The following is a 14,067-nucleotide window of genomic DNA, read 5'->3' on the forward strand; positions in this document are numbered from 1 at the left end:
TGTCGCTGTACAGTTGGGCAAAAACAGATCTTACGTGACAAATCGATGTATTCGTTTATCAATGGATAACGCATAATATGACAGCTCTAACAGAGGATCGATAGTTTTAGGTTGTCCACCTTGTCAATTCACGACTACTATATAAGCTGAAAAGGGATGGACGCTTCATAATCCAATTTTCCAAAACAAAAAGAAAGGATTAAATTGCTCATCAAGTATGGAATCGGAAGAGAGTGAAGCATATTCGAAGCCAGGAACAACACGTAGTGACAAAAATGCTGCTATCGACTACGACGAAGATAGAGTAAGGTTAGAGTTAATAGGTTGTGTTTAGATAATTTCGATTGTTTATATTTAGAAAGTTCATTTTGTATTAATCACAGCGAGTTATATTGTGAACATTATCTACTTATTTGATTTTAGCTGCACGAGATGACAGCGTCTTATTCCGAAATATCGTTCGATTCACAATCGTCACCGCCTATTTCGGAGTTAAGATCGCTTGTAGAGTCACCGGATATTGACGGGTCAAAATTTCTGGAAGACAGTCTAGAAAAGATGAGTGCAGTTGGTGGTAGACCCGATCAACTAAATTTAAAAAATAGGGGAGACAGTTTGCTCGAAGATGAAGATTTAGATCCTCCGAATTATCACAAAGCCATGGGATATTTACAACTTGAAGGAACTGTGATGCAAGATGGAGACATGGTGCTATTTGTTGCAGAAGATTTAGAAAACAAAATTAAACTTTCGAGTCCTGTGACCAAAAAAGGAGAAACTCCATCTTTTCCAGGTTCTCGTAGTTCTACTCCTTGCTTGTACAGACAGGCTTTGACTCCTCAACTGCCCTTACTCGATCATAATGTACTAAACGAGTTGGAAATGGAAGCGAGAAAAGTGGCCACCTCTGTTGATGCATTGACAGAAAATTTGGCTGCTATTTTGCACAGTGTACATATTTTTCTCCATTCCTTTTGTTTCATTTATTTAATCAAAGCATACTTAATCTAAATCAACATATTTTTAGGCATCTGCACTTACTGTTGGGTGTTTGGAAACATATAGAGATGCAGTTTGTAAAACGTGTGATGCAGTGGATCATAATATTAAATCTATGTATCAATTAATGGCAAAATGCGAGGAGTTATCCAAATCTATGGGACCTATTTATAAGCTGGCAGAACAAATGTGTGTACAGACACTTTTCTGAAAATCTTGTTCTTTGACCAGCCGTAGTAATAATTTGTATCTTATCTTTCAGTAAAGAAATGAAGAGGATGTTAGATTTGTTTGAGAACGCAATGAATTTGTAAAATATAAAAAGAGAGTTGGAAGTTTACTTTACTGCACATCTGTGCAATATTCCTGTTTTTTTTGTTCTTTATTGTTTATGAAGAATGTTTAAGATTACATGTACAATGTATGAATGATTATTAAAGAGCTGTGATTATCTTTGGAATGTAACTTGAAACGATTAAAAGTCAGTGATATAAAAAAAGTAGTTTCTATTTAATACTTTTCGTTCAGTTAAGGTATTTAAAATCGGTTTATCCGGATATGGACGCGTAAAACCGTTTCAGTTGTATGGATCGCACAAAAATCCGTGTAGGTAGGCAAAAATTAAGAGCAAATTTGATCGCCCCGAGGAAAAGGTGCAAACAATGCCGCGTGTGCACCGGACAAACCCGTAACACGGATGAAAACAAGGTTTCGCGTTAATACGTTTCCGGCAGCGCTTGAACAAATAAGTCGAGCCAGACACGAAAGGCGCAGAGTCCAGGGAGTCGCTTCATTCTGCTCTCTTTATTTGTACGTAGACACCTATATGTATCTTTCATAAGCCGAACTCACAATGAGCGGCTCTTCGCTTTCACCGTGACACAAAGTTCCGTGGAAAACACGCGTATTATGTTTTCATGCGTACTGAAACGGGTACAATGTCAGGGAGTAATTTGTGCGTGTTTGCGCGGTTCGGTGGCCCATTGTAAACCAGAGCTGTAAATAACGCCATCAAAAAGCGACAGGCGTCGCGTCGCGCGCCTCATTTAGCGCATTCGGTCGGCGTAATTATTAAAGACAGGATGATTTTAATCCGGTACTGGGAAAAAGGGGTGGCGATAGCGAACAAACACCTCGTTAATTTATTCTCCTGTCCCGACGCCCATTGAGGACACGGTAGGTGGGTGTGCGCGTGCAAACGTACCAGCGTTACCCTCCGTGCCACGTTCCTACAAGCGCGTTCGCTCTTTTGCACGTTTTGAATTCCCGTCGATGGAGACCGATTCGCTTCTACCTCGGGAGACCTGTTCGCGCACGCTCCCCACCATGTCGAAACAGGACACGTTTGAATTACGAATACGATGCAGTCGCAGAGACACTGCGTTGTCCACTGGATCGTCGCGGTTACCTATACGGACCTATCGGACCGTTCCTCTTTCCTCTTTTTTCCCCTTTACTCTTTTCTTCGCTAATTTTCTCGCGCCTCGACGCGATAGACTTAATTAATCTCACCGAATAGAAGCGTCCGACGAGAGTCAATTTGGATATCCATTCGTTTCATATCGGGCCGTTCCGTAACGATACGAATAGGGGAACTGTCACCTTGTCCTCCCTATTCTTTGCAATCTCATTTATTCCGATCGCCAAACAATCTGTTTACGGGTAAAAAAGGGACGCGAAATCACGAATGGTCCGTTTCTCAATGCGTTCCAGGTATACATGAAAACGAGATTCGTAGAATATGTTCACCGTCTTCTGTGATGACTACTGTACGGATATATACCTAGGTACTATCTCCCGTGGTCTTTCTCGTGGATACAAGTAAGAGATAACGGATAAACGATTCGACTCGCAGAGATAAGAGATGTCCATTTCGTAGCGTGCACGGACAGACAAATATTACAGCGTTTAACGATCTGTACGCGTGGACAAAGTAACATAGAGAAAATCGAAGAGGGAAATACTTGGTACTATTGATGTTCGAGATATCCGATTTAAATCGATAGTTCTAGTAAGGATAGAGAACGATCCGATTCGTCGAGGGAAAAAGGCAAGAGAGACGTTTGTAGAAACGACTAGGTCAAGTATCAAAACACAGTCACGAAATAAACGATGGAACCGACAGGTAGTTGACTCGTTTGTCGGACGGTTTGTGCCGCATTTAAATGGAAGTTTAACCGTCCGGTTCTTTTCCTCTTTCCGATTTACAATGTAATTGGACGAATCGAGTATCGTAGATCGAACTATTTTCCCGCCTTTATCTACCTTTTAGTAACTGTTTCCGTTTTACGTATTTTTGCGTTGTAACAGTTTTTTTTATTACGCAAATAAAGAATGTGTTCATAAGACGTACAGAGTAATAACATTGCGTAATGGCGAAGTGCAGTCAAAGGCTACTTTTAAACTTAACCTTAAAGATATTCCAACAACGACATTGAAAGAAATACTTCCTCGATGAATATATTTGTGGACAACGCGAGCGATCTCAGGGGAGTGCAGACGCAGCGAGTTTCACAGCGAGAAGAATGCGTCAGAGGATCGATCCTGGCGCTGAAGTTACCCGCGCAAAATATGGAAAGTGAAATGAAACGCAGACAGAAACCGAATCTTTCTCAGTGTTGACCGCACGAGGCGTGACCGAGTCGTGACGTATTCGTGCGTAAGAGGGAGACTGGAAACGAAGAAGAGAAGAGGGACGAAAAGGGGAAAGGAAAAATGCTCGGCTGATCACAGACCGCCTAATTAAAGGAGTCACCGTCACGCGGAATGTTCTTTCTTTCGTTTCACCGGGAGCTGCTTGCGGTAAAATCTCAGGAAACCGACGTCTCTCTCTCCTTTTGTCCTGTCTTTAACCCTGTCTCGCATACGTATCTATGAACATCCGTTCGTGCTTCTTTGGTAATGAGTTGGGGTGTCGTCTTTCAAACGTTGTTGCCCCTCCTCGTAGAGCGGAGATAAAAGAATCGCGGAGCGTAGAGACATCGATATTTGCGTAAGCGTCGCGTTACGTATACCAGTGACGCGCTTCGTTCCTTCAAAGAGAAAAGTAATCCATGGGTCTCGTTATATCAGCGTCCTCCTTGAAAGAAGAAGCATCTACTCGACGTCGTACAACGAATTCTTTGTACAACGACTGATTTTCTCGGGGCGAATTCGCTTTCGATGATTTCCACGATACCTCCCTCCACCTCCTCCCATATCGAATCTCTCGAACACTCGCTGCTCGTTGATTCGATCGAAAATTTCGATTCTATGCCCTCCCTCCTCTCCACGAGCGAGTCGAGCAGCCTTCGTGGGAAATCGCGCTCCACGAAAGACGAAGTTTAAGGAACCTTCAAGAACCGGCCAATTAAATTGCGATTCGCAAATTAACTTTGGTAATTATGAGTGGGCTTCGAGAGCGGCGCGATGAGGAAGGGTTGAGGAGAGTTGGGATTACAAACGAGACGGCGGGAACTTGGTAACTTTTCAGTCGCTTTTTATGCAACTTTCCTTGTTAAGATCGTGATTATGAATTTTCTGTTTGATCGCCCCTCCGCGAAGGTACATTTATTCTTGTAACCGCGGCACGTAAGACATGTTCGACGAGCGGTTGTCGAATCCTTAGCCGGGACAATGTAAAAAATTCCCGCGGATTATTTTGCATTGTAGACACGATTCGATCGAATCTAACCTCTAATTCTGTTGTTCCATTGGAAGACGAGAGAGAAGAAATTCTGCCGCGGAATTTATTCGCAAATATGCGCGTGTTTAGTGTTCGCGGTGCAACTAACGCATGCTCGACAGATCTATCCAATGCAGAAACAACCTTGACGGCAACATCCGGTAACGCGATGCGACATAGCGGCTGACCGAAACGCAACGGTAATTGACGACTGTCTGCGGTGTCGGAATGGAAACAAAGGTGAAAGACACGCGTACATCTGTGCCTGGAGCGAGAGAGAAAATGCGCGCGTGTGTGAACTTGAAAGACTAGTGTCGTGTGTGTGCGCTTAGGAGAAGGGGCAGTGGTAGTCGGCCAGGTAAATAAAAGAATAGCGGATCCCCTTTCTCTCTCTTTTCCTCCTATTCTGTTAAACGTTTCTCAGCTTCGCGTCCTTGTTCCGTCTTCATTTCTCTCGCGGCGATCTAACGGCCGCCTTTGCTTTTCCTTTCGCGTCACCTCAAACATCGCGTTTTTGCTCCGGTTTGTCAAAAAATTGTACTAGAATTCTTAAAAGTGGAATCTTTTTCGTCGGTCAAACGGAACGAATGAAAATCCACTCAATTTTACCGACCGATCGAACCTATTCAATCGCTTAATCACCGTTTCAATCAAGCATCGAATATGCATTTCTAGTTACGTATGCGGTTCTGTTGCATCGATCGAAAAGAACAGTAGATTTTATCGCATCGAATTTACCTTGATTATCGATCTCTTAATTTCCTTTCGAGACAAAGCGAATATTACCCACGGATCATCTTTTAGTTAAATCGATAATCGCTAGGTAGCACCCTAGCGAAAAGAAGGACGAAATCGACCGATAGCTACGTGAAATACGAAACACGATCGGATACACGGAGAACTTATCGCTGCTTGTGCATACCTGCGTTATCGTGACGGTAGCGTTGCAAACGGTACTTTCGGATAATCAGCATTTGTGTAACTCTCTTTTGCTCTTTGTGTCATTCGCTCGTCTCTACGAGTCGGTCGAGGTACATCTCGTTCCTTCCATTCCATTCCGTTCCGTTCAATCCTGTCGCGTCTGTTCCTTCTGAATCCATTTCTCTGCTCTCCTCTCCTCTCACCTCTCTATAGTTGCAAGCAGTGCAACTGTGGTCTCCGACGGTCGGTCGCTCATCCCTTCGTCTCGTCTCTGTCTCGCGCGTTACGAGTCGTTCTCTCCCTCTCGCTTACGGTTTCCATCCCCTCCAGTCGCGACGACATAGCTCGATCTCGTTCCAGCGCGCACTCGAGACACGCCTCCCACTCGTGGCGCGCGACTGCTGTCGAATTCAGTCGACGCCGAGCCGCCACGCGTGTTGGCCGAATTGTCTCTCGCGTGTTCGAACGCGTTGCATCTCGCCTCGCCTAGTCTCGCGTCACCTCGTGTCGAGTTACTGTTTCTTTTTCGCGTAAACGCCAAAAATTCGAAGGAACGTATTAACCTCTCGCTATCGCTCTCGTGGCCGGTTGGATCCGCGAGAACGCGCAGCGATGCTAGATCATCGGAGTGACGACGATCCAGCTGCCTCGTGCCGCGTGTGAGTGCTCGTTGCTCCCCGTCGTCGACGACGCGAACAAGTGGAAAAGAAGTGTCGAGTGCCGCGTTTACCGGCGTAACTGCTTTCTTCGTTTCGGTCGCTCTGCTCTTTCCTCCGGTTTGCTTCGCACCACTGCGGTCCGTCGTTCACGTTTACACGAGCAACTTGGTTCCGTTTCTGCCTTCGAGATCTACATTCCGTCGCTTCTCGTCGCGTAAACGTCATCGACCACGCTTCGCCGTCCGGCACCGGGACCACGCGACATGGATTTCGTGATATTGAAGGTAAGCGTCATTTTGTTTTCCGTTTCATAGATCGTGCGTTCGATCTCGCGAGATACCATGATTTTAGCGTAGTCCATAGAATTGTCAAATCAACTGCCGTTGTAGGCAGACAGAATGCATCGATTCTCGTAGAAATAATCTGCGAAGTTAATCGATCATCCTTTATGACCATTTGAGAATCTACAACGGTACACGTTCCTGGCTAATGGCTATAGAGTAGTCGATGCCGGTTAACGTAAACAAACAAAATGTCGTCGGTATTCGTGTAACCTTGATAGTGTACGGTCTCGCCGTTCGTCGTTCGACGTTCGTTGAATTCGTTATTGTCGTTCGTAACTATTGGCACGTGCCAAATATATAGTATTGTTATTGTTTATCGCCGTGGGCAACGGTAAGAAACTTCTTTCAATGTTACGACGAACGGAATTCGTTGTGCAAAGATGAAAAAGGAAAGTGAGCGTGGCATCTATTTGTCCTAACCTGACTCGCCTGGTTACGGAGAGCAAGTAAAACGAGAGGGAGACACAGAACAGAGAGGGAAAGAGAAAGATTGGAGAATCTTTCACGGGGCGTCACGGGTTAAGCATTCGCATCGGAATAAAGAGTTGACTCTCGCGTATTCTCATTTATTATCTCCCCCTTTTTTTTCCCGAGGATTGTCTGGAGTGTGTCTGAATAATTGCCGGTGGCCAGCGACCCAATTATCGCGTTTTAATTATCGTACGATCGAGGGTTACCGACCAAAGTCGTCTCATTTTCGAAGTCACCTGACTCGGCTCTCGAAGTTTCGAGTGTATCGATGTCACGCGGCTTTCGATTCTCGCGAACGGGGTTGCGGCGACATTTTGTTTATATCGTTTTAGTTCGAGATATCGGTTACGCCCGGTAGATTGACAGATTCATTCGCTCGTGAAAATGTACTTTGACCTTGTCACTGCGAAGAGCGTATGTTTCACGCTCTGAATAAACGGGCGACCATTCGGTGAGTGTCGTTCGCGCTGTTAGCCTACATGAAAAACAACTTTTCCCATTCTATACCGTAATCGTCTTTGTTTCGCGTGTGCGTGAGCGCGCCAGTGAAAGGGTTAAGGACGCGGAACAAAACCAATTTTAAACGGACAGTAATAACCGTAATGGGGGCGCAACGATCGAGCAATGGAAACCAAAACCAGGTAATAAATCGCAACGATAATAGCCGTGATAATTTAACAAGTATCGATGTAAATCGTTCGCAACGATCGGCGTACCAATGCGTCGCTCTGAATTTCTCGACTCCCGATTTGTTCGCACGAATGTTTGGTCGTTACGGTGATCGTTAGCAGAGATTTTCACGGCATTGTTTCGATGAGATCCCGCGTTCTTAACGTTTCGGCGAACAATTTCCGTTCGCCTCGCAGGGTGTCTTGAATTTTTCACGACAATGGTGTTCGAACCGCGGAAGAACGAGTCTCGCGAGTAGTCGCGAAGACGAGTACAAATATTAATAACACGACTGGACGAGAAAAGTGGGTATCCTCCGTGGCTCGTCCGCGTGTTTCACCTTCCCTTATCGTCCGAACTGGCGGAGCAAGTTCACAGGTAGATAAACACGCGGCGATAAGGGAATTTCCTCGAAGTGTTGTCGCGGGGTTCAACGTACGTTTACACTCGCGTTCGTCGCGTATCGAAGGTGTTTGGCCCGTGGACGTTTGTACCCGTTGCGTTTAATTTTAGCGCGTACCTTTTTCCTCATTTTCTTTTTGGTCTCAAGGAGAGAGCATTGAAAGCGATAAACCGTATTTAATTAAACGCGGTCGTTGCCATGGGTACTTTTTACTTCGTACGTCCTACGTCTCCGGTCTTTATTTGGATCATAAATGGATTGCGTCACTCGAGTATTCATTTATTTTTTAGAAACGCGATTACCCCGGCTCGCGGGTGTAATATAACGACGTTGGAAAAAAACAGTCGTCGCGTTGGGACAGAGTTTAGCAACTAAATGGGAACTGACACAATAAAAATTTATACGCGACGGGAAGAAGGAAATTCTAACCTATCGTTTAAAATTCCGAAAATTCTGGTCGGCGGTTATATTTTTCGAAATCGTACGATTTCAAATTTTTAAATTTACGGACGACGGTTGTTCTTCAACATTGATAACACCGTTGTCGTTGCAGTAGAAAGTCCAATTGCAAGATTCCCGGTCCACGTGATTTATTATTTAAAATTCCATCGATCCGTAATGAGCTATCCACCGTTGAAATTTATTTGCGCGTTATCTATCCACGGGGATTAATATCAAACGTATTGTACGCATATTGCGGGTACACTGTATAAAGATTTACGAGCGGGCCGTGAAATTTCTTAGTCGCGGGACAAACGGGACACTTACGTGACCATTAATAATTTTAAGCAAGAAAGGGACGTTAACGGCTAGCCCTGCGTACCTCTAAAATTTGCATATTACGGTAGTTTGGTGTACCATCATAATCACGGGCCGTGCTGTTCATCCTACGGTCCAAATTACCGAGAATAAAGCGTAGGAATTTCTGTTGCACGCTTTCCAGCAAATTATGCTTGTCTGATACGGAGTTGACCCTATCATGCCAGCGTGCTCGAATCACACGAGTACACGAGAGAATTATACGAAATTAGCGAGTTAGGAAATTCGATGGAAGAACATTGATCGATATCCAAAGGTTGATCAATTTTATCGCATCCGTAACGATCCATTGAAACGAGATTAATCATTCGATTCGTTGGAGAAATAATTTCTTCGTGGAAACAACGAAGATAGAAAAGAATGTGTCCCGTCTTTCGGAGCGTTTCTCGGTAAGAATAAATTTCTCTCTAATCCCTTCTGCGTTTCGGGAGTTTCTCGTATAGGAAACAGTCGAACGACTAATCGTCGGATCTGCTAGACAAAGCTCTACAGACGAGGCTACCTAGCTGATCCGGGATGAAACGCAGAAGGGACTGGACAAACAGTTTTATGTTTTCAAGGAATGCACCGAAAGACTGGAAGAATTCTTTCGCTTTTACCTAAAAATTTTGTTGATTTATCAACCGTTCGGTTTCAATGGGAGGCGTGCGAGGACAAAGTATTCTCTCTCACGGTCCACGCGTACATAATTAACCCTTATCGCGTAATGCTTCTCCATCGTGTATAAAATTCCGATTAAGAGAAACGAGATTTATTTAAAACGCTTCAGTTGCGGTTAAATATTAGGAATGTTTGCGAACGTTAACGGAGATAATCTACGTGAAACCTATCGATCAAATACACCCATATTTCATAAATATTCAAAGCCATTTTTCTCGCAAATAAAACCCCCCTCTATGAAAAAATGTGATTCCATATTCTCGATTCAATATTTCATACAGAATCGCCACTTTCCCGTTTCCACCACCAGTTACCCGATACCCTGTGTCTATATATATATATATATATATATATCTTTTATTTGGGAAAAAAAAAATATTTCTACCTTCGAATCCTCCGGTGAGGACCGAACGCGAACGAAGCCATCGATATTCGTTTCGCGTGCCACAATTTCTGTACCGTTTTTGTAAATAAACAGTACTCAAATACATTAACAAGATGACGGTTTTATTCTATTCCGGTGCGGGGAAAAATTCTACAATAGAGGGCCGTAAAATAAATACGAACCGAAGTGCTCGGCGCACAATATTTTACGTTTCTGTTCGATGATGTTGCACGACTGGACGTTGGGTGAATAATGCTTAAAAAATTGTTGAAAAAAAAGGAAAAAAAGAAAAAAAAAAAAAGAAGTGGACGAAAATATTTCGTTCGCGGTTGGCCAGGTTCGAGCGCGTTAACGGCAATAAGCGTTCCGGTGGCTGATATTTGGACCGCGCGTGAAAAACGACCGCGAGGTCTCGAGAGCGCGTCCACTTTTTCGCGGCAGAGCGGAGAACGAACGGTTCTCGGGGTGCTCGTCGATCTCGACGAATCAATGTACCGTGATAAACGAAAAATGTGGCCCGCCGCGGTCGAGTTTCAACTTCTAGAGCGTCGAGTGCCCAACCCGCCGCTCGATTTCGCTCGTGATAAGCGTCTACGAGGAGGAAACCTGCCTCGTGTCCCGATCGTCGAGAAAGCCTAGGGAAACACCGTCCTACGCAGTGACCAAGACGCGGTCGGGTATCGTATTCCCCGTCAGGTTGTCACAGACTCGTCCCCACCACCTTTCACCGGTCTCATTGTCGCGAACCCATCCCCACTACCTTTCGCTCTCTCTCATTGTCACGAAATCGTACTAACCACGTTACATTGTTCTTTCACTCTTCGTCGCTCGAAAGACAACATCGAATTTCGTCTACCGTCTCCTCGGGTAGTCTCAGCTCCACCCATCCTGTCCAATGACCAATAGGAAACTTTTGCTCCCGAGCATCTAAGAACTCGTAGACACAGGATCGAGACCGAGGATCGCGCGTTTAATTTGGTTAATCTAGAGTTAAATCGTTCGCTTCCCATTGATTGCACCGTGGGTACAGTTGTATACTGTATCGTAGTAACGTTTGTGTAATTCTCTCGGACAAGAATTTGAAAATGGAAGCGTTCATCGAACGGTAGATTTAAAAAAGAAAAATGTACCGCGGTATTTTTTGGAGTTTGAGGATCTTTTATCGAGAGAGACGTTGAAGTTTTTCTATATTAGAAATATTTTACGCGTCCCCTCGGGGAGCGTAACCCTACGAGGGGTCGTGTACCCCCCACTTTGGGAAACAGTGGTCTAAAGGTTCGATGTATATACGGGCGATTGTCAAGTGACAATTTTTTCAAGTGGTAGAACGGCCTTACTCGAGCTTATGACAACCAGAAAGGGAACGCTATACCGTTTAGTTGGCGGTTGGTAAGCAGTGGTGAAAAAGGTCCGTTTAAATCGTTGAACGTGTCTCTCCGGACTAACGGTGCGTCGTCGAGGAACGCGCCTCGGGGTGTCGCTAAAATCTCGCCGGGCGTTTTCGAGCGTACTCGAGCAGTCGTGGATGGCGTTGGAATAGACTCTCGAGCGACAAAAGTAAAAAGCATCCTGGTCGTGAAAATCGCGTCGCCGGGCCGACCATTACGCGATGGATATTACGATGGTAATCTTCGGGGTGAATGCGCGCGGGAACGTAGACAACGACTTTGGACACTGTAACGTCTCTTTTACGCGTCCGCGTTCGCGTTTGCGGTCCCATTTTCATCGACATTGTTCGCGTCCTCTGGTTTTCACCGGTCTCTCGACGAACAATGTTGTACAAGTATCGCGACTGGATGAAGTTGCGTTCGATTGAAATTTATTTCGAAAAAAGTATCCATATGCATCACGGACGACAGAAATGACGATAAAATTCTGGAATTTTTATGCATTTATACGGCACGCGGAATATATTAGCATTCTTTAGCATACTTTTATTATATCTCGCGATGGTGCACCAAGCTGTCCTTTTTACGGGAAGTAAAACAAACAATCGCGGGTACTGTACGCGAGAAGATTACAGTAGGCCCAAAAGCGTTACTCTTCCGTTAGTTTGTATTTTTCATCGCGTTGCAAAGTTCGTGTTTAAATTACGCACGCGTTAATACCAAGAACGAAAGGTGTTCCACGTTGTCGGTGTGTAACTCGAGCTTCCTTTATAGAGGGAACGTATTTACGAAAGTGTAAGCGCCGGTTTCCAGACGATCGGCAACAGGAGATTGCGTACGGTTATAGCACGCGCGATCGAAAATTAAATCGTAAGGCAAAGGGGTTTACGTTGCACCGTGTTGGTACGTAACGCCAAGACGACCTTGCGAAATTTGCACGGTCGCACGAGATCCCGGCAGATAGGTTCGAGAGCGTCCCATCGAAGGGCACGTTGTCGTCGGTGGGGAGAGCAAAGCGTGCGTTGATTTCGGTCGACGCGTACCGATTACACGGATTCGATTAGTCTGCAGGAGACACGCGTGTGCCGCTTTAATAACGGGGCTTAATTTAAATGCATATCGCGCGACACGCTGGCCCCCCATCCACCGCCCCCTCCCCCCTCCCTTCCTTTTCCGTACCTACACCGTGTCCCAGAACCGGGATTATCATAGGCGAGTGATCGTCGCGTTCATGCCTTCGATCGATCTTTCTAACCGCGAGATGAGAGCGTGGAGATACGCGCGCCACCGCTCGCACCACCGTCTCCGTTCGGGGCAGATTTTCAAAGTTGCGTCTCAACTCGGGGAACCAGTCGAGCGACGGGATCGATGCGAAGCGCGGCACCACCGCAGCCCCTCCATTGTCTTCGGAAGTTGATTCTTCTTCGTCGAAGACGAAACTACTTACGATCTTCGTCTCGTGTACTTACGCGAGTCTTTGTCTTACGCTTTGTGCGCGAAACTTATTAACCCATTGGCGTGCACCGCTGCCACCGCACCGAGCCAACCGACCGACGTACGCCGTAACGCGTTTACGATATCGGAGGAATCGCACGCGGCCGAACCGCTCACGTTTTAACGATCGTCGGTCTCGTCCCCGCGGGCCAGAAACGAGCCCGTGACGCGTCAAATGTCGCGCGACCGAGCCCACGGAAGCGTGAGAAAGAACGCGCGACACGTTCTGTCGGATCCGAACAGAGGGGCGGGGGACAGCCCCCCCTTCGTTTAATTTGCCTTCCAGTGGTGTTTGCGGACGGATCGCCACGCGTGTCCAACGACCGAACGGTCCGTTGCGCCGAATCTTGAACCGCGTTTCCAGTTTAAACGATCGAATTTCATCGATTTGCTTCATCGGCGAAAAGAAGAACGAAATGCGGGTAGAATCGAGTTGAAGTTTCGGTAAATTCTGCATCGACAGGGAAATGCATTAAATGCATCAAATGCGTTCGATATTGTCGGCGGGAGACAAGTACAAGATCCGTACTTCCGGCACTCGAGCGTCGTCTTTACTTTACTTAACCTTTACTTTTTTACTCGGTCGATATCAGGCGCCGTAACGAAACGAAATGGCTCTTCACGATCACGTAACGCGTCGTAGAGGGAACAAAGCGAAAGAGCTAATTCTCCGTCGGCCCCCTTGTGTTTTTACGAGCTCGGGATATTTCTTATAACATCCTCGAGTTTCCGGAAGCGGGGGAGTCGTGTCACCTTTTGCCGAAGAGCGCGAGTCCTCGTGTCGTCGTTGCCGCCTTTCCGCGATACACTCGCGGAGATTTCCAATTAGTTGCGTCTAGCAGCGTCGTCTTGTAACGACGCGATCGTCGACGGAACGCGGTAAAGTGTTCGTTAGGGGAACATTCGAAGGGAGCGAGGATAGACGGTGAAATCGCAAAAATTACTTGACAGCTGGGAACGGTGGAAATATTTTAATTCTTTCTCCCTCCCCGAATGCTCCCCGCACTCGAGATAATTGCCATTTGCGCCAATAAAGCCGGAATCTCGGGAGTTCCTCGTGCCGCCTGCCCCTCCTGTTCGTCACCGCTGTTTCCCCCCCCTTTTCCATTTCTTCGCTCTACCGACCCCTCCCCTCGTGCGACTCTTTCTCGCGCTGTCTTTCTCTTTCTCCTTCTCCCTTCCTCTTTCGTT

At 46.0% G+C, this 14,067-nt stretch overlaps 2 protein-coding genes across 5 annotated transcripts in view; both read left to right on the plus strand.

The window, feature by feature from the left end:
- The first annotated feature begins 73 nt into the window (after nt 1-73).
- On the plus strand, nt 74-1,490 carry Borcs6 (BLOC-1 related complex subunit 6). 2 transcript variants are annotated; one of them, XM_076321073.1, is made up of 4 exons: nt 74-304; nt 424-951; nt 1,028-1,188; nt 1,262-1,490. In XM_076321073.1, the coding sequence occupies exons 1-4, from the start codon at nt 218-220 to the stop codon at nt 1,311-1,313; spliced, it is 828 nt and encodes a 275-aa protein (XP_076177188.1). In that variant the 5' UTR covers nt 74-217; the 3' UTR covers nt 1,314-1,490. The 2 variants fall into 2 exon arrangements, with proteins under 2 accessions (XP_076177188.1, XP_076177189.1); XM_076321074.1 differs by having other exon boundaries at nt 149-309.
- A 2,867-nt stretch (nt 1,491-4,357) lies between these two features.
- Nucleotides 4,358-14,067, plus strand: part of Slip1 (SLo interacting protein 1) — a 152,867-nt gene continuing 143,157 nt past the window's right edge. For 2 of the 3 annotated variants that reach the window (XM_076321062.1, XM_076321064.1), the window contains exon 1: nt 4,716-6,527. In XM_076321062.1, the coding sequence (XP_076177177.1) occupies nt 6,507-6,527 (21 nt within the window). In that variant the 5' untranslated portion in view covers nt 4,716-6,506. Of the gene's footprint in view, nt 4,460-4,715; nt 6,528-14,067 lie in introns of those variants that run through there. The other variant, XM_076321063.1, reaches the window with a different exon arrangement.

Source organism: Ptiloglossa arizonensis, chromosome 9, assembly GCF_051014685.1.
Source record: "Ptiloglossa arizonensis isolate GNS036 chromosome 9, iyPtiAriz1_principal, whole genome shotgun sequence".
Classification (NCBI taxonomy): Eukaryota; Metazoa; Arthropoda; class Insecta; order Hymenoptera; family Colletidae; genus Ptiloglossa; species Ptiloglossa arizonensis.